The sequence below is a fragment of the Stomoxys calcitrans genome, chromosome 1 (genome assembly GCF_963082655.1).
Source record: "Stomoxys calcitrans chromosome 1, idStoCalc2.1, whole genome shotgun sequence".
Classification (NCBI taxonomy): Eukaryota; Metazoa; Arthropoda; class Insecta; order Diptera; family Muscidae; genus Stomoxys; species Stomoxys calcitrans.
The window spans coordinates 67,501,905-67,523,134 of NC_081552.1; the positions used below are offsets into that span (position 1 = coordinate 67,501,905).

At 43.0% G+C, this 21,230-nt stretch overlaps 1 protein-coding gene across 1 annotated transcript in view; it reads left to right on the forward strand.

The window, feature by feature from the left end:
• Positions 1 to 1,424: 1,424 nt before the first annotated feature.
• LOC106093055 (tuberin) overlaps positions 1,425 to 21,230 on the forward strand; it is a 121,279-nt gene continuing 101,473 nt past the window's right edge. Inside the window, exons 1-4 of the mRNA XM_059362508.1 lie at positions 1,425 to 1,612; positions 1,679 to 2,046; positions 2,110 to 2,246; positions 2,310 to 2,484. Coding sequence (XP_059218491.1) covers positions 1,540 to 1,612; positions 1,679 to 2,046; positions 2,110 to 2,246; positions 2,310 to 2,484 — 753 coding nt within the window. The 5' untranslated portion in view covers positions 1,425 to 1,539. The remainder of the gene's footprint in view (positions 1,613 to 1,678; positions 2,047 to 2,109; positions 2,247 to 2,309; positions 2,485 to 21,230) is intronic.

A 21,230-nucleotide genomic window follows, 5' to 3' on the forward strand; every position in this document is an offset into this window, starting at 1 on the left:
CAATGGATTTGATACTTTAAAAACCCCTACCACTGAAAATATAAATGCAATTTGTAACGATATTTTGCAGTCTAGACTAGCAATATGATTATCCTTTGTTTTATAAAGTAATTAGCTGATGGCCTAGGTAGTAAATGCTTATTATATACTTAACTTGTATTAACTAAATAATAAATAAATAAAAATAAATAATTCTGGGGGCTACAGATTTTCTGGCGGGGGCTTAGTCACTACCGCGACCTAAAGGTACGCCATTGGTACCCATATAAACCGATCTCCTGATTAGTCCCTTACGGCCCCAAAAAGCTTCAATTTGTGACTGATTTGGCAAACATGTTGTACATAACGCACATATTTCTCCTCCAATTAAGTTCATTTGCATGGCGAAACAATTAAGCTGGTCTCATTTGTACAACAACCACAAATCATGTGGTGCAATCGACCATCAAGATGTCATTTCAAAAATGACATTGTTTAGAGAGAATCCGCTAGTGTCTGTACGTGTACAAGTAAAATGAGAGAAAGAGAAACGCAAACAAAAAAGAACGTGCAGAAAATGGGGTGGTTTGCTGTGAATATATACACAGAACTGTCGTCTTAAGGCTCTATTACACGTCATGTAGTTGTCTTATGACATGGCAAATTTAGCACATGTTGAGTTGTACATGTCGTGTGATACCAACAAAACTAATATATGAAAATCACTTTCCAAAATAGCACATGTATTTTTTCATTTAGAGCGTGCTCTATTCCTTCTGACAAAAACATTAAGAAATTAGCTGTTTTTGTTGTCAGTCAAATGAAAGCAACCCCAAATTAAATTGTTTTTACAAATTTATGATTTAACAAGCATCTTCATAACTTTAAGCATTATTACTATAAAAAAGTGACATGTCATAAGACATCTAATTGCCGTGTAATAGTGCCTTTAATACCGTCAAACTGACTGGCTGTTTTCAGCTGTTCGCATGAGACCACCTTTATTAATTCACCTTGGAAAACCTGAAAAAAATTGGGTGGATTGGTGTGAAAGTAAATACAGAACTGACGTCTTAACACTGTCAAACCGGCCGGCTGTTTTTAGCTGTTCGCGTGAGATCAAATTTATATCCACCTTGGTTCGGTTGTGGATGTGTGCGTTTTAGTTAAACAGACAAATTAGGGTTACACAAAACACTGATTTTGACAGATAGTGTCCTCGGTTTTTTGTTGTTGGCCAACTGCTCCTACCTGTGAATGAATTTATCTTGGAACGAACGCCTATGTTCGACGTCGATTAACAGGCTATAAGTTTTATTTCCACAAGACCTTTACGTCACGTTAGCTATAATTTGGCGTTACATTTATTTAACGTTTCTTGACAGTTTACTCCTTTCTCAATTTTCGTAAACAAAGGCTTTTGTTCAGAACCAGCTGTTAGTCTCTGCCTTGGGTGAATGTCAGAAGGGACTCACGAAATAGCAAGAACGACACTAAATTTAGTTATTAACAATTTATTGGAATTTTCACGGTTTTATTAGACCTCTAAGGTTCTAAACAATGAGTTCTAAGGACAAAGAATTATCTAAATCCAAATTCAAGTCATTCCTAAAGAATGCAAAAAATCCAGCAGGTGGGGGATTTTTTCTTCAAATCAGAAGCTGATGAAATGTAATGGTACTTTGATTTTTTTTTACAGGAACAACTTTAAGGCCAGAAACTGAGAGGGAATTGCGACCAGAACAACCAGTGGCTCAACGTTGCAAAATACTCAAAGACCTAAGTGAGCAATTGCAGTCTCTCAATCTCGAGGAGACTGCCATTGTTAAGCTATGGGACACAACCAAAGATCTCTTGGTTCCCACCAAATCACCCGAATGTCGTCAGACTGCCTTAACATTTTACAAAAGACTTATCTATACGCAGTACAAAAATTTGACGTACATGAGAGAACAATTCTTTTTGGTCATACAAAATCATGAGGTGGCTGATGATTTGAAACATCGTATCGAGCTGTTGGATACGCTGACGGAAAATGGCAAAGATATCAAAAATTTGGAGGAGAAGGTAAAACGGGTTTATGAAAGCATATTTTCCACTTTAATTAATTAATTTACGTTTATTCTAAAGATTGGTAGTTTTATGCTGATGTGGCTACCGGCTATACATCAAGCCAATTTGTTGCGCCCCTATTTGGAAATGTTGGGAAATTTGATAAAATTTAATGCTGCTCATTTGGATAATGATATAATCATTGGAATAGTTCAGTGAGTCTTAGGCATAAATCCACTTTTATTCAGTGCTCCTCAATTGCGTTTTACTATTTTCAGAAATGCCTGCAATCTCAGTTGCACTGTTTCGGATGAAGACATTGGTTTGCAGTGTCTGATTATTCTTGAAATGGTTATTGGCTATACAATATTTCCCAGCGATCCCTTGCCCCAATTTGTTTTCACATTGTGTCGAACAGTTAATGTAGCTCCATATTGTAGTACTTCATGGAAGGTAAGCAATATGATAATTAATTTTGTTTTATGTTGCTTAGTTTGAAAGTAATTTTGAAGTTTTTAAACTTGACTCAAGCGCCACATATTGGAATGGTCGGACTATTAAGATTTATTTGTTTTTTATATGGTTCGGAACCATTTGCAATAATGAATGCTCAGGCCAATTGGATCCACTAACAAATTCAATAACTGTACATATTTAGTTTTAAGTCACTAGGACTTGATGGAATAATTTCGTCGTTAGTACAGAAAGATTTGGACTACCTGTGGCTCTGGCAGCTATATTCTTATGACTTATACCAGTGTATGCTCTTAAGGTGTGGCAAAAGTGAAAGGTTGGTGGCTCGTTTGGCAAGTTATGCAACACCAATGGACTATAGACTTATATGCCTTACGTCCATTATATTTAAAACCATGGAACGTATAGTGAATACCATGATGAAGAGTAAGACATCCAACGCAATGTTCAGATACAAGCAGCATGATAAGCTCAGCTTGGATGAACACCATTTGTGTGGTGTTCATCCTATGGACCGGAATGGGCTTGCTCACCTATAGCAGCTTGACGAGGTTTATCTAGTCTCTAAAGTTGTTCATATCACAACCTCTATATGAACAACATCGAAGGGACTTGTAACAATGTAAGAACCAACACACTAATCCAATCTTTAGACCAGTACCGGGTCTTTAGAGACTAGATAAAGACTGAACTAGGGAGAAAGAGGCACAGGCATCGCCACTCCTATGGGTGACCACCATGAATCCCGGCACGGGATAGCTGTGGGCATCACACAGGCTGGAACTTTGAGGTCTGATTTGTGTGGTGTTCATCGCTGTCACGAGAAGCTTAGCTACGAGCCACCGGATTCGTCCACAGTTTGCGGATAGTGGAATGCTCCCTACGGTATCGAGCGGATAGTCTCAGTGAGAGGGCGGGCGGCACCGGCTCTTGTTGTTGTTGCTGTAGCAGTGTTGTAGAATGAGACGGCAGTCCTTGACGATGAAGGAATCCATCGTATCAATCCGGTACGAACAACCATGTGATTGGCCGGCTCTAGTATAAATACTGAGCGCCTATGATTCTCTATACGGCAAGTCGAGTGATTGACGCCTGTAAATAACCAATGGCCAAGCTGTTCCCGCGGCAATCGGTCGTTTGGACCGGAACGAGCTTGCACACCAACAGGAAATTGACGAGGATCGAGGCGCTAGATAGTCGGCCTCCTTTTGTAGTAACGCCTGAAATATTCCATCAGGTCTGGGTGGCTTAAATGGTTTGAAGCTCCTCAAGGCTTCCTTGACCATAAATTCGATCAACCTCATTATTTCTAGATTCTGGTGTCTTCGTGAATTGGTTGTTTCTTTCCAATAACGTTTCAGTTTGGACATGGGTGTTTGAGGGAAACTTTTACATCTTGGCGGCGTCATTAACGCTATCGACCTAATCCTTCCTGGAGGCACGTTTTGCCGCTTTGGTAATCTTATTGTATTCCTTGAGCCGTGTGTAATAGACATCCCAATATAGTTCCGATTTTTTAAGACGTGCTCCATTAAAAAGTCTGCGGACCTCTTTCCCTTTACTTTACTTTAATTGGCTATGACAGCATATTTGTTCCACTAGCCGAACGTAGAATAGCGTTTCAAGCGCCTCGATCTTCTGCGCTCATTCTAAAATCTCTGACACCAAGTTTCGAGGTGTCTCCCACAACTTTATCTTTCCATCGGACTTTTGGTCTTCCCGGTTTGAGTGTACCACCGTGTTTGCCTTCAAAAGACTTCTTTGCTGGAGCTTCTTCATCCATTCTGACAACATGACCTAGCCAACGCAGCCGTTGTATTTTGATGCGTGTAACTATGCTGTCGTCGTCATACAGCTCATACAGCTCGTGGTTCATACGTCGCCTATACTCTCCGTTAACGCAAACTGGTCCATATATTTTACGAAGAATCTGTCTCTCAAATACTCCAAGCACTGCCTCATCTGCTTTCACAAGTACCCATTCTTCAGAACCATATAACAGCACGGGTAGTATCAGTGTCTTGTAAAGTGTAGTCTTCGTCTCTCGAGAGGTGGCCTTGCTTCTAAACTGCTTACTTAGTCCAAAGTAGCATCTGTTTGCCAGTATTATTCTACGCTTTATCTCAAAACTGGTGTCATTCGTTTCGGTTACGGCGGTGCCGAGGTAGATAAAGTTACTGACTATCTCAAAGTTGTGGTTCCCAACTTTCTCCATTTTCTTTATCTGCTCGGTTGTGCAAGGCTTTTTGGGAGTTGAAACCATCCATTTCTTATCTTATCTCCATTTACTGCCAAACCCATTTTCACTTACTCTCTTTCGATTCTTTCAAAGGCTGCAGTTACTACTTCCGGTGACCGACCTATGATATCGATGTCGTCGGCATAGGCGAGAAGCATGTGTTCTCTTGTGATTAGTGTGCCATATCTATTCACATTTGCATCTCGTGTAATCTTCTCCAGCAGGATATTAAAGAGATCACACGATAGGCTGTCTCCTTGTCTGAAACCTTGTTTGGTATTAAATGGTTCGGAGAGATTCTTTCCTATTCTTACTGAGGAACGCGTATCAGCAAGTGTCATCCTGTAGAGTCTTATTAATTTTGCAGGGATACCAAACTCAGACATGGCTTGAAATACCTTTGAACGTAAAGGAGTATCGAAGGCGGCTTTGTAGTCAACAAAGAGGTGGTAGGTGTTGATTTGTCCTTCTCGGGTCTTTTCCAGGATTTGGCGCAGTGTGAATATCTAGTCTAGGGTAGATTTACCTGGTCTAAAGCCGCATTGATAGGACCCAATTATCTCATTGACTTTAGGTTTTAATCTTTCACATAGTACGCTCGAGAGTATCTTGTATACGATGGGGAGGAGACTTATTCCTCTGTAGTTGGCACATTCCGTCTTGTGTCCTTTCTTGTGTACGGGACATACAATAGTATGCTGAGGTTCCAATCATCGGGTATGCGTTCTTCTAGCCAGATTGCGGAGATAAGCTGATGCATACGCTTTATCAGCGTGTCGCCTCCGGTCTTAAATAGTTCAGCGGTTAACCCGTCGGCTCCTGCTGCCTTGTTGTTCTGTAGTCGGGTTACTGCTACTTGGACCTCATTCTGACTAGGAGGTAAACATTCTATACCATCGTCAAGGATTGGTTCTGCGGTATCCTCTTCGCCGTCAACATCGGACACTAGCAGTTGGGTAAAATGTTCTTTCCATATCCCAAGCATGCTGTCTGTGTCAGTTACCAGATTTCCTTCATTGTCTCTGCAGGAGGATGTGCCTGCACCAAAGCCATTGGTTTGGTGTTTAATTCTTTGGTAGAATTTCCGGACTTCATTCTGACTCCTGTACATCTCAATTCGCTCGCACTCACGTCTTTCCATTTCCTTTTTCTTTCTGCGGAATAGACGTTTCTCCTCTCTCCTTTTCTCCCGATACCTCTCCTTCATCTGGCGCGTTGCTACTGATTGCAGGGTTGCTCTATATGCCGCATTCTTGGCTTCAGTAGCATCTCGACACTCTTGGTCGTATCATGTGTTTTTTGGAGGAGGCTTCCGGTACCCAAGTACGGATTTCGCGGCATTTTCTATGGAGTGGGCAATAGTTTGCCACTGCGCCATTATATCATCGGAACAAGGAGTGCTTTCATGAAGCAGTTGGGTCAGTCGAGTGGAGATGCCGCTGCCATTTGTTGTGTTTGCAGCTTTCCAATGTCCAGCTTCCGTTCAGTGTCAGATCGTACTTTCCTCGCCATGTTCAAACGGGTGCGAACCTTTGCTGCAACAAGGTAATTATCCGAATCTATATTCGCTCCACGGATCGATCGTACATCTAACACGCTGGATGAATGCCTTCCATCTATCACAACGTGATCAATTTGGTTTCTTGTGTTTTGATCGGGTGACAGCCATGTGGGTTTGTAAATATTTTTATGTTGAAATCTGGTTGTTGTTGTTGTTGTTGTAGCAGTTTATTGTGTACTATCTTTCGTCTGCTTGATTCTGTTGAGTGTCAAGACCCAGGAACTCCGCGACTAAGATGGGGTGCGTCCACAGGGATCTGGGTCTGAGTCGAGTGGGTCTGGCCGGGCAGTTAAACAGGTGACGTGTATCGTGCGGTCCCTGGTTACAGTCGGGACATACATCTTGCACGTCGGCATCAATCCTAGCTCTGTGGGAATTGAGGCGGCTGCATCTGCCGGAACGTAATTGAGCCAGAATCACTCTGGTTTGCCGGGGGAGGTCGATTTCTTCGGGTGCAATGGGTGGCGGTCGTACTCCAAGGACTACATTCACCCGGTAGCCAGTTAACGCGTCTGCTACCGTGTCTGCATGAATGTTGTTCAGACCCGCTTGATATGCCGCTTGATCTAGAGGTTCTCTCTTGTAGCGCTGGACCTCACGCTCTAGATCATGTAGATCTACCTTAAGGCTTCTGGGCGGTGGGTATCTATCCACAAGATGATGATTTGGATGATTTCTGCGATAACAGCCCAAAAGGTATTGCTTAGACAGCATGTAGTTATGTCTTCGCACTGGTAGGATCTTTGTCTCCTGGTGGAGGTGGTCCACATGAGAACTAAGGAGGCAGCCCGTCGCAGTTCGGAGGGCGGCATTCTGACAGATCTGAATATTATTCCACTGCGTGTCACAAAGCTGACGTGACCACACTGGCGCTGCATAACTTACCACAGACCGGCCAATTGCTTTGTACGTGGTCAACAAGGTTTCTTTGTCTGCACCCCAAGTGCTGCCAGCGAGTGACTTGAGGACCTTGTTTCTACTTTTGACTTTATTGCAGATTGCTGTGGCATGTGGGGAGAAAGTGTAGGAGCTGTCAAATGTGACGCCAAGTATTTTGGGACACTTGATGGTCGGAATCAATTCTCCATTGACCATCACAGTCAGCTCAGAATTCACCTCACGCGTATTTGTAGTGAACAGTGTGGCTGAAGATTTGGTGGCGGATATCTTCAGATTTCTTGCAGCGAAATATGAGGCAAGCTCGTTGAGGTAGACGTTCAACCTATCGCAGATGTCATCAATGGGTGGGGGGCCTGATGCCAAGATCGTACAGTCGTCCGCATATGATACGATCTCTATGCCGTCTGGAGGAGGTGGGATGGAGGAAAGGTAGAGGTTAAACAGAGCCGGAGATATCACCCCGCCTTGGGGAACTCCCTGTTTCACTCTACGGTGTTTTGACTTCTTATCCCTAAATTCCACAAATGACTGGCGGCCACACAGATAATTCGCGACCCAACGTTTAAGGCCTGGCTGGAGGGACGTGTTGGCGATGTCCTCAAATAATTTGGCATGGCTGACCGTGTCGAATGCCTTCGATAGGTCCAATGCCACGAGGACCGTCCTATCACATGGCCTGGGTTGATTGAAGCCACGGCAAATGTGTGTGGTGATGGCATGCAAAGCTGTTGTTGTGCTGTGCAGTCTCCGAAATCCGTGTTGATGCTCGGCGAATGGAAATTCTCCTACGAGGCTCGGGAGGAGTAATGCCTCAAGCGTCTTAGCCACTGGTGAGAGAAGGGAGATCGGTCTGTACGACTCCCCCAAACTCGGGTCTTTACCAGGCTTCAGTAGCGGGATCACTCTGCCCATTTTCCAGACATCGGGAACTATAAGAGTGTTCAATGACAGGTTAAGGACAGTGGTAAGGTACTCAACTCCAGGTAAATCCAGATTCTTCAGCATCAATGTAGAGATTCCGTCGAGGCCCAACGCCTTGGAAGATTTGGCGCCACGGATGACATTCGTAACTTCGCCCACGGTAAATTGTGATGGCTGTTCATCGGCTCGGAGACCACAAATACGGCGAATGGCTCTCCTCCTTGCCCTGTCTCTCTCGGGATGCACGATAAATTGACGGTTGAACAACCTGGCGCATCTCTTCGGATCAGTCACGGTTAACTCGCCAAAAGTGACTGAGGTCCTGTCGTCCCGTCTACCGGGGTTCGAGAGAGACTTAACAGTGGCCCACAATTTGCCTGCACCGGTGCCTAAGTTACATTGCTCCAAGTGTTCCAGCCACAAATTCCGCTTATGTTCGTTGACTACCCTGTTTATTTCCAGATTCAGCTCGCTGATTCTGGGGTTAGCGGGGTCCATAGCACGAATCCCATCACGCTCGTCTGCGAGTACCACTGCTTGCGCCGGGAAATTGGGTCGCACTTGCGGTATTCGACCGGCTGGTATAAAGCGAGCGGCTGCTGCGTTGATGATGTCTCGGAATTTCCTCTCGGCCACAAGCACATCAGAGGGGGGTGGCAGTTCATTGAAGCGGCGATTGGTATACTCTCTGAAGCCAGTCCAATTGGCCTTCTTATAGTTGATGAACGTTCGGCGCTCAGAGGTTATGAAGTCGGGTGGTCGGTCGATGGTGAGGATTATGGGGAGGTGGTCTGACCCCAAAGAGATGACGGCTTGCCAGGATACGTCACTCAGGAGATCAGGGGATGCGATTGAGATGTCTGGCGAGCTGCTGCACCTCCTCGTAATCCTAGTGGGGGCATCCTCATTCACCGTGCAAAACGTGGAGCTATCTATCTGCTCTGCCAAAGCTATGCCACGCTGGTCGTTGCCTAGGGGAGAATGCCATGACGAGTGATGTGCATTGAAATCCCCCAGAACCAGACGACTATGGCCAGATAGCAACCCACTTATGTCGGGGCTGTAGGCCTGGCCATTAATCGGGACACAGCTGCCAACCGGCGGTATATACACGTTGTATATCTCTATCTCGGCAGTACCAGACTTGACTGCTACCCCCATACATTCCATGTATGGGTCACTAGCGTCAAGCGCAGGCGAGATAGGTCTATACTGCACGGAATGGTGTATAACGAAGGCCAATCCCCCACCTCCATTCCTTGAGCGATCCTTACGTAGCACATTGTAGCCGTGACAACTGTGCAAGCTGCAGGTGTTAGTCAGCTTTGTCTCCTGGATCGCTGCGACCGATATGCTCTTCCGACTCATAAAATCCACAATCTCATCAATCTTGCCTCGCAGTCCATTGCAGTTTAACTGCAGGAACGATACATTTCCCGACACTGGCCTGGCAATAGTAGGGCTAGGGTGCTGTCTTTGCATAAATTGCCGTACGGGAGAGGTCGGGGGGGTCACATAGTCCGACGACGAGGACGCCGAAGGCGACGACGGCGACGCTTGTGACCCACTGCTGGCTGTGTTCGCACAGCACCTAGCGACATAGCCAGTATGACTATACTCCCGTAGCGAAGTTAGGCCAGAGCAAGAACGGAAATGTACCCACTCCAAGCACCTGTTACACCTCACCGACACTGACCGATGATGAAGGCGGTTCTGGCAAACGTAACAGAACCAGGGTCCGGGGTTCTTTTCAATCCCGGCACGGACCAAAAGCATACGGAGAAGGCACTCCGGGATGTGCCTCTCCCATGACGAAAAAAGACGAACACGTACACTGAGGCGGCAGCCCTTGCCGATGAAGATTCCATCGGGTCAATCCGGTACGTACAACCGGCTGCCATGGGATTGGCATCCATGGGATTGAAATCTGGTGCTACTAACTACCATTTTTTTTGCCGCGGCGAAATCTATCAGCCTCAACCCATTACTGGACTTTATCTCGTGGAGGCTAAACTTTCCGACTGTTGGACCAAAAATGTCTTCCTTCCCTATTTTCGCATTAAAATCTCCCAGAACGATTTTAATATCATGGGCGGGACAGCGGTCATATTCTCTCTCTAGGCGCTCGTAGAATATATCCTTGGTCTGCTCGTCTTTGTCTTCCGTCGGGGCATGGGCGCAAATAAGGCTGATGTTGAAGAATTTGGCTTTTATGCGGATTGTGGCTAGCCTCTCATCCACCGGAGTAAAGCTGGAGACAAGGTGTTTCAGTCTCCGACTAAGTGACGCCATTCCCTGCCCATCGCACTTCCTGTAAGGCGGTTATATCTGCCTTGTACTTCTCTAATACATCCGCCAGCGCGTATACTGCACCTTCTCTATAAAGAGTGCGTACATTCCAGGTGCAGATCCGCAAATCATGGTCCTTTTTTCGTTTGCGTGGGTCGTCAACGTTGGGGGGATCCGTTTTTACTATTCCTTTGTTTTTCATAGTAGTTCTATGTTTTCCGGGGGCAGGTTACTGGCCCAGCGCACCAACCGCCTGGGTTTTGTGGGATTGCATGTATCCCTCGTTGTGGCGAGCCGCTTGCTCCAAGATCCGACGCTCGCCGCCAGCCGCCACTAACCTGGGAACAGACGCTGATGTTGGCCATTGGTTATTTGAAGGCGCCAATAACTCGCCTTGTCATCTCGAGTATCATTGGTACTCAGTATTTAGTCAAGATCCTGTGCCACCTGACTCCTCACTGAGACTCTCCTCTCGAAAATCGCGGACCTCTTTCCCAATGTTGCGAATCTCCCCGGTCATCCAGGGGTTTTTTTGGGCTGATTTCCTTTCTGGAAGAGGACAATTATCTTCGACTCCACTAGTGCAGTCGTAATGCTATGCTTGGACAATCTAAATTATTGGGTTGCCCAAAAAGTAATTGCGGATTTTTCATATAGTCGGCGTTGAAAAATTTTTTCACAGCTTGTGACTCTGTAATTGCATTCTTTCTTCTGTCAGTTATCTGCTGTTACTTTTAGCTTGCTTTAGAAAAAACGTGTAAAAAAAGTATATTTGATTAAAGTTCATTCTAAGTTTTATTAAAAATGCATTATTGGTTTGCACAAAAAGTAATTGCGGATTTTTCATATAGTCGGCATTGACAAATTTTTTCACGGCTTGTGACTCTGTAATTGCATTCTTTCTTCTGTCAGTTATCAGCTGTTACTTTTAGCTTGCTTTAGAAAAAAAGTGTAAAAAAAGTATATTTGATTAAAGTTCATTCTAAGTTTTATTAAAAATGCATTTATTTGTTTTGCCCAAAAAGTAATTGCGGATTTTTCATATAGTCGGCGTTGACAAATTTTTTCACAGCTTGTGACTCTGTAATTGCATTCTTTCTTCTGTCAGTTATCAGCTGTTACTTTTAGCTTGCTTTAGAAAAAAAGTGTAAAAAAAGTATATTTGATTAAAGTTCATTGTAAGTTTTATTAAAAATGCATTTACTTTCTTTTAAAACATCCGCAATTACATTTTGGGCAACCCAATACTTCTTTTAAAAAATCCGCAATTACTTTTTGGGCAACCCAATATCTTGCCAAAGTCTTCTTCTGAGTTGTCTTCCGAATTCTGGCCAGTTGGTTTTCAACTTATTACGGAAGCTTATCGGATTCGGCGCTGGCCGTACTATTCTAAACCTTATGTAGTGATGGTCTGAGAAGGAATGCTCCATGGAGACCATCCAATCCTGAACATCAGTTTAGATTTTTCGAACATATTGTCACATATAAAACCTCCTCCCTAATCCTATTAACAAAGGTAGCGGTTTTACCAATATTAAGTGTTATTAGGTCGTTAGTATTCAAGAACTCTGCGAGGGCTTGGCGCCGCTTATTAATGTTGGTACTACCCCATATGGTGAGAGTTCGCATCGCACCCAATTAGTACCTCATTTCCTGTTTGTTTTGCTTTCCTCACCAACCTTTGCAGCTCCGACGTAGGTGGCGGTGTCGGTGGGTCGAAAGGCAGATAGAGTGATGCCTATTGCATCCATCGCTATCGCTTTTGCATTCAACGTTGACAACTCTGGGGAAAATACATAATTGAAATTTTTATAACAAATAACGCAGGTCCTCGGCCGAGTACCAGTGTTAGCATAGAATAATTGGTAGTTGATATAGTCCAGTCCACAAACTTTGTTCCAGTTGTCCATGGCTCCTGAGTTCAGGCAACATGAATCTTGCCATTGCTGATTTTCTCTTTCAGGGCGTGAGTAGCTGTCTCGCTCCGGTTGATGACCTCAATCGTTGGTCCTTCATTAGATGGGCTTCTTGGGAGTGGATCATGGTCTAATCGTCTAATCCCTGTTCTTTAGGCTGCACTGAGTTTCTCGTCACTGAACTGTCTGATGTTTTTATATTAGGATCTTTGCATATCCTAGTCTTCCGGATCATGAGAAAGTCGGTAATGGGTTTCGTTCGTTAGGCTGTATTGAGTCTACCGTCCCTGCACTACCTGATGTTCTAATATTAGGATCTTTGCCTATACTAGTTTTCCAAATCTTGAGTAAATGGGCTTCTTGGGAGAAGGTTATGATCTCATCGTCACTGCCACTGTCAATGTTGCCGTTTTTGGTAGGTTCCTATCAAAATTGGTAGATTTTTATTCTCTTGGTAGGTTGGTAGGCTGACCTCAATTTTTGGTAGGTATTTCAAATATATAAATACCAAGTTAAGTACTGGAAAAATTGCAGGGACAATTCAAAATTAATTCACTTCTTGTCGTTTCTGTTCATTCGTTAAGAGACCAGAATAAAACTATGGATGTCGAGGGTCCAAATACTGTAACATTGCTTCAAATTTTAGTTCTTATATTGACTATAACTGGTACAGGTATTAAGGAAGCTCTTATAAATTTCGTAGGAAATGCGGCTTTTGTGCGTTCTCTGCCTTCAATCGGAAAACAGGGCTATGTGGCAGCTGCATACAAATATGGTGAAATCTGTTCTATACTCAGATCTTGAAGAATCCATGCTCACTGTAACGGCTAAAATGGGTAGTAAAGCGCATTTCTGGTATCAGACACTTAAATCAGCTGATCGCTGTATCCAAACTTGGTACGGTTGTTCATTGAAATCGGGGCAAAAATACGACTTTATGAACCCAAGATTTCTTTTATAGGGGGATCGGTATTAATGGAATGGCAAAATGGCCAGCTCTTCGATGGAGGGTATAAAAACATATACTGCATTTTTGATTTGTAGACCATTTGGAAGGATTTCTCTTAAATTTTGTTAGGAAATAATTTTCTTGAGTGGCAACACTGGTCACTGCACTCTTGATATTTCAGCACTAGGATCTTTATCCATACTTGAATAAAACCTAAAAGCTTTCAAAGAGAATATTTTTAAATACTTCGTTAATTTCTGTTGTACCCATTACTATAGAATGGGGAAAGGTAGTGGGGAAAGAATGTCAAAAGAATTTTGGTCCCAAGTGACTAGGGAGTCGCCCTTCACCCAAAAGAACCCCAAACGAACATATAGACCAATGTGAGATTTAAATAAAAGGGATTTGGGAGCGGGTTTGTAAAATTGTTCGTTTAGTATAGACTCAAAAGTTATATGGAATTAAAATTTGGCATACAGACCGGGCATACAATATGGCACTGAAATGAAAGGTATTTAAAAGTAGAGCACTAAATTGATATATATTTTGATGATCAAATCTTTGGATGCCCGCCAAACTCCAAAACACCGCACAAGTTGGAAATATTTATCGATCTTGGCAACATGGGGCTCAAAAGAAAGGTATTTGGAAGTAGAACATGACTTTGGTGTCCATATGATGATTCTTTTTTGTGTTTTGCAGAAGAAATTATACCAAATAAAAGTTTCCTACACATATGTGCAATAAAGTTAATAGACGTAATACTTGTTTTTTAACAGTGGATGTAGCACGATTTGAAAATCGATTTTTTAGTATTTTGGTATTCAGACATGACTTCATTTATGGCTAGGATATATCTAAACATACCTTAAATTGTTGGAAACATTTCAAGCTTTAATTCAAGTTCAAAAAAGTGAAAAAATCCCTGTGGAAATTTTTTTAGTGTGAAACTTCTGAAATTTAGTAGAAAAAAATTGGTCATATTGATCTTAAGATAACGGGGTGGTTTGATATCAACGTGAAACAAATTGGCATTTAAAAGTTTTCATAATACCTCCGCTTTATGAAATGGAAATAAATGATAAAGCTTTGATAGCCAAAGTTTGCGAAAACTTGAAGGAAATGCAAGTATATTTTTTGAAAATTTTTGCAAATTTTACAAAAAAAAAAAATATTTTCCTTATTGAAAACAGCGACATTTTTAAACCGCTTAATATATAGGCATGATTCTTTTTTTATGCATACATATACTAGCACAATTTGAAATTTGAAGTATAAAGCTTAGGAATTGATAGAGTTATTAACAATACACCGAAAAAACCCAAGTCAAAATTTTGATATTTTAAAATTATATAATGCATATATCATTATCAATACACGATGAGCATGTTTTCTTTAGATCACTTCGAGCTCTTTCTCCAGAGTCCTTGATCATGCAATTCGGTTCAGTAGATCAAAAGTTATAGCTCCCAAAAAATTGGAGAAGTTAAAAGTGGTCAATTTTGACACCCTGTATCTCAGGCCGTGTTAGAGATATGGACCTACAACAGCACTTTCCTGTCCTCCTCTACAAATGTCCAGTTCACTATGTACAGCTGTAACCAACAGATAAAAATTTGTAGAGTTATTTCCAATTTTTTTGCCGTTTACCCCACTGTTCTACGCTGTTTGTTCTAAGACAATTGTATTTATTTACATTTAGCCGCACACATTATTAGTAAGTGGTTGGCTGAGTTGGTAGCGCAACTGACTATCAAATGAGAGGACCCATGTTCAAACCCAATGGCGGCAAAAAGTAAAGGTAGCACTTACAAAAAAAACACCAGTCGTCGGACTATGTGACCCCCCTACCTCTCTGCGCGGCAACATACGCAACAGCAGCAACACAGCTCCAATATTGCCAGGCTAGTGCCGGGAAGTGTATCATTTTTGCAACTAAACTGCAAAGGTCTCCGTGGCAAGATCGATGAGATTGTGGATTTTATGAGTCGGAAGAACATATTGGTCGAAGCGATCCAGGAGACAAAGCTAACCAACACCTGGAGGATTGGCCTTCGTTATACACCATTCCGTGCAATATTGACCCATCTCGCGCCTGGTGCTAGTAACCCCTACATGGATAGCAGTCAGGTCCGGTACTGCCGAGATAGAGCTATACAAGGTGTACATACCGTCGGTTGGTAGCTGTGTCCCAATTAATGGCCAAGTTTACAACCCCGACATAAGTGGGTTACTATTTGGCTATAATCGTCTGGTTCTAGGGGACTTTAATGCGCCTCACACTTCATGGCATTCTCCCCTAGGAAACGACCAGCGTGGCATAGCTTTGGCAGAGCAGATTGCTCCACGTTTTGCACGGTGGATAACGAGGATAACGAGGCGGTGCAGCCGCTCATCTCTTTTTTGGGGTCAGACCACCTCCCCCGTTTATCAATCAGAAAAAGGCCGATTGGGCTGGCTTCAGAGAGTATACCAGACGCCGCTTCAGTGAACTGCCACCCCCATCGGATGTGCAAGTTGCCGAGAGGAAATTCCGAGACATCATTAACGCAGCAGCCGCTCGCTTTATACCTGCCGGTCGAATACCCCAAGTGCGGCCCAATTTCCCGACGCAGGCAATGGTACTCGCAGACGAGCATCGTGCGTCGTAGGAGAATTTCCATTCGACGAGCATCAACATGGATTTCGAAGACTGCATAGCACAACAACTGCTTTGCATGCTATCACCGCACACATTTGCCGTGGCTTCAATCAGCCCAGGCCATGTGATAGAACGGTCCTCGTGGCACTGGACCTATCGAAGGCATGCGACAGCCATGCCAAACTATTTGAGGACATCGCCAACACGTCCCTCCGGCCAGGCCTGAAACGCTGGGTCGCGAATTATCTGTGTGGTCGCCAGTCATTTGTGAAATTTAGGGATAAAAAGTGGAAAAAGCCTAGAGTGAAACAGGGAGTTCCCCAAGGCGGGGTGATATCTCCGGCACTGTTTAACCTCTACCTATCCTCCATTCCACCCCCTCTAGACGGCATAAAGATCGTATCATATGCGGACGATTGTACGATCATGGCATCAGGCCCCCACACCCATTGTTGACACCTGCGATAAGTTGAACGTCTACCTCAACGAACTCTTATTTCGCTGCAAGAAATCTGAAGATATTTGCCACCAAAACTCAGCCACATTGTTCACTACAAATACGCGTGAGGTCAATGCCGAGCTGACTGTGATGGTCGATGGAGAAATGATTCCGACCATCAAGTGTCCCAAAATACTTGGCGTCACATTTGACCGCTCTTACACATTTTCCCCACATGCCACAGCAATTTGCGATAAAGTCAAAAGTAGAAACAAGGTCCTCAAGTCACTTGCCGGCAGCACTTGGGGTGCAGACAAAGAAACCTTGTTGACCACGTACATAGCAATTGGCCGGTCTGTGGTAAGTTATGCAGCGCCAGTGAGGTCTCGTCAGCTTTATGATACGCAGTAGAATAATATTCAGATCTGTCAGAATGCCGTCCTCCCAACTGCGACGAGCTGTCTCCTCAGTTCTCATGTGGACCACCTCCATCAGGAGACAAATATCCTACCAGTGCAAAAATATAACTACATGCTGTCTAAGCAATACCTTTTGGGCTTTTATCGCAGAGACCATCCAAATTATGATCTTGTGTATAGATATCCACCGCCCAGAAGCCTTAAGGTAGATCTACATGATCTAGAGCGTGAGGTTCAGCAGCGAGAGAACCTCTAGATCAAGCGGCATATTAAGCAGGTCTAGACAACATTCATGCAGACAAGGTAGCAGATGCGTTAAATGGCTACCGGATGAATGTAGTCCTTGGATAACGACCGCCTCCCACAATACCCGAAAAAATTGACCTGCCCCGGCAAACCAGAATAGTTCTGGCTCAATTACGTTCCGGCAGATGCAGCCGCCTCAACTCCTACAGAGCAAGGATTGACGTAAAGATCTATGTCCCGATTGTAACAAGGGACAGCACGATACACGTCACCTGTTTAACTGCCCGGCCAGACCCACTCGACTTAGACCCAGATCCCTGTGGACGCACCCCATCTTAGTCGCAGAGTTCCTGGGTCTTTTACTAACAAAGTTTCCAATTCTAAAAACGTGAGATATTTTGTTATTTTTTTAAATTTGATTAAAATGTGATTGGTAGTATGTTTGAATTGGTAGTATGTGATAAGTGGGAGTTTTATTTTCTAAATGTAATATGGTTACAGAATGTAAAATATTAAAAATATTTTGAATATTTTTAATAATATTTGTCCATTCTGCCAATTAAAGATGGTTCGTTGGTTCTCGTCCAAAGTTTTTTTTAAATACGCTTTTGGCTAAAAATTCATTATGAAATACAAAAGGAACAGAAGATGGTGCCCATAATGGTTCAGTCACTGCTTTAATTTTTTTTATCGGAATCGGATGAAAAATGCTTCTTTTATGTACTCAATACTGCATTTTGGGAGATCGGTCTATATGCCAGTTATACCCAAATATAGTCCGATCTATTCCACGTTCAACAAAGGAGTGTAGAGGTCTACTAAAACTCACTGTTTCAAATTTCATCGAAATCGGATGAAAAAATCTCTATGGGCTCAATACTCTATGTCGGAAGATCGGTCTATATATACAAATAGGAAATCGGATAAAAAATGCTCCTTTTATGGGCTCAATACTCTACACATGAACGATATATTGGGTGTGAGCGCAAGCCAAACACAAAGAGTAAGAGTTAACTCAAATTCATAAACACTTTCCAAGAAAAAAACAAGTAAGGGCGTGCTAAGTTCGGCCGGGCCGAATCGTATATACCCTCCACCATGGATCGCATATGTCGAGTTCTTTTCGCGGTATCTCTTTTAAGGCAAACAAAGAATAATGAATCAAGAAGTCAAGACCCAAGATCGGTTTATATGGCAGCTATACCAGGTTATGTACCGATTTGCGCCATACTAATCACAGTAGTTGGAAGTCATAACAAAACACCTCGCGCAAAATTACAGCCAAATCGGATAAGAATTTCACCCTCTAAAAGCTGAAGAAATCAAGACGCCAGATCGGTGCCAGATATAATTGGGTCTGACCATATCAACTTTTTATACTCACCACTGAAGGATGGGGGTATATTCATTTTGTCATTCCGTTTGCAACATATCGAAATATCTATTTCCGACCCTATAAAGTATATATATTCTTCATCGTCGTAAAAGTCTTAAGACGATCTAGCCATGTCCGACCGTCTGTCTGTTGAAATCACGCTACAGTCTTTGAAAATAGAGATATTGAGATTCTTTTTTGCTAGGGCAGTGAGTTGTGTTATGCGCCTCGACATCTTTTTGCAATTCGGCCTAGATCGGTCCAGCTTTGGATATAGCTGCCATATAGACCGATCTCTCGATTTAAGGTTTTGGGCCCATAAAAGGCCCTTCGACATCTTTTTCAAATTTGGCTCAGATCTGTTCAGATTGGGATATAGCTGCCATATAGACCGATCTCTCGATTTAAGTTTTTGGGCCCATGAAAGGCGCATTTATTATCCGATTTTGATGAAATTTGGGACAGTGAGTTGTGTTAGGCCCTTCGACAACCTTCGTCAATTTGGCCCAGATCGGTTCAGATTTGGATATAGCTGCCATATAGACCGATCTCTCGATTTAAAGTCTTGGCCCCAAAAAGGCGCATTTATTATCCGATTTCGCTGAAATTTGACACAGTGACTTATGTTAGGTTTTTCGACGTCCGTGTGGTATATGGTTCAGATCAGTCTATATCCAAAAGACCAATATTTTGTTCTATAACTTGAAGAAAGACTTGGTTCGAATCGGACCATATTTCGATATAGCTGCTATGGGGGCAGCACAAATTATGTGGTGGGTATCCAAAGTTCGGTCCTGCAGCTTTGGCATCTAACAGACTTCGGCACGGTAGGAAATGGAAAAATGTCTAAGATTTTTTCGACGTTACTTTTTTACCATTTAAAGCGCACAACAAGCTGATTACTGGCTTAGGAGTATGTCCATAGTGTCGCCGCAAGAATATAATGATTTGATTCAATTTTAGTTCCTCGGATTGATCAAACGTCCAACGGGACCAATATGGGTTTTCACATATTAACCGGGGGCAACCATGTGATCTTGTGAGTATCGCGATGTTGAAATCTGGGGAAATATTCTCTTTCTATCTTGACATCAAAGTCTTCTAGCACCATTTTAATGTCTTGGGCAGCGTTCATATGCTGTCTCTAGGCTCATGGGACTCAACGACTAAATTTGGATGTGTCCAGAGGGATCTGGTCCAAAGTCGAGTAGCATTAACCGTACAGTTAAACAGATAACGCGTGTCGTGTGGCCCCAGGTTACAATCGGGACACACATACATTACGCTAGCATAATTTCTAGATTAGTAGGGCTTGAAGAGGCTGAGGAGGCAGAACTACTCTGATTTGCAGAGGGAGGCCAACTTCTTCAGGTGTAATTGGTTGCAGTCGACCTCCAAGGACTTCATTCTCTCGGTAGCTGTTCACCGCTTCTGTTGTTGTTGATGTAGCCACATTTTCATATGGAGGTGGCGATCCTCGTTAAGCTCCTGCAGGCCTGATTTAGACTGCGGTTACTATATGTAAAGATGTCGTGCAAAGTAGTCGTAGTGCTATGCAATCTACGGAATCCGTGCTGATGGTTGGCAAATATAAATTTTCCAGCTAGTCTCGGTAGGGAAGTTCTTTGAGCATCTTGGCTATTGGCGAAAGAGGGGAGATTCGTCTTTGCGACTCTCCCTTATTCGGAAAATAAGCCGTTACAATCGGCTTTCTTCTGAATGGTCATTGCATCGTCAGGTCCTTGACACAGGCAGATTTCTGCGGGGTATGCGACGATGACGAAGCATTGGAGATATTCGACCACCTTTTGTTTCCCTGTCCCACAATTGAGAGAAAAGACACAGAATAATAGGTGAACATCTTTTTCATAGCCTGGCATCTGCTGTCTTGCACCTTACTGGGCTGAATCTCGATCCGCGTTCTCCCTCTTCTTGCTCACTTTTATCTTCTTCTAGGGCGAACACAATGGACCTAAGATTCGCTCGAAGTGAAGCGGCTAGCAACCGAGATTGCTAGTGGCGTACCCTCCAACCTAACCTAAATAGGGTAGAATGCGCGAAAGATCTATTGTGGTTAGTATACAAAAAGTTTACCTTGTTGTTTAAAACTTGTTTTTATCGAATTTTTATCTGAAAGTTTACCATATAATTTGAAATTATAAGTGGTCGGAAGATTGATCATATTGTGTTATTTTCAATTCATGAACACAGTAAAATGTTGATTTGCTGACGCTTTTATTTGTATTTACCACTTACTACCAATAAATATTCAAAAAAAACAAGGCCAAATATATACTAAATGTTGAGGTTGGTAACGAATTCACCACCTCACTCACATATTGGCTATCGGAAATCTTAAAAAAACCTTAACGGCGATAGTGCAACACTTGAAGTCTTATCTATATGATAAGACCTGAAGGGTGGGACTACAGCATTGCCACCATCATTGCATCAGGTTGGCAACAATTACTTTCACCTTCCTTTGGTTCATTGTTATTTTTTATACCAAAACAATACTTTTATGCCCCTTTTATACCTTTCGCCATAGGATGACGTCATTCCGTTTGTAAAACATGGGAATATTGATCTGAGACACAACAATGTATATATTTGTTCGTCTTGAGATTCCAAGTTGATTTAGTCATATCCTTCTGTCCGTCTGTCTGTCGAAAGCGCGCTAATTTTCGAAAGCGAAAGCGCTTGAAATTTTTCACAAATATTTCCCATAAGTGTAGGTCGGTTAGGATTGTAAATGGGCCATATCGGTCCTTGTTTTGATATAGCTGCTAAACTCAATCCCGGATATTGACTGTTTTAGCCTCTGGAGGGC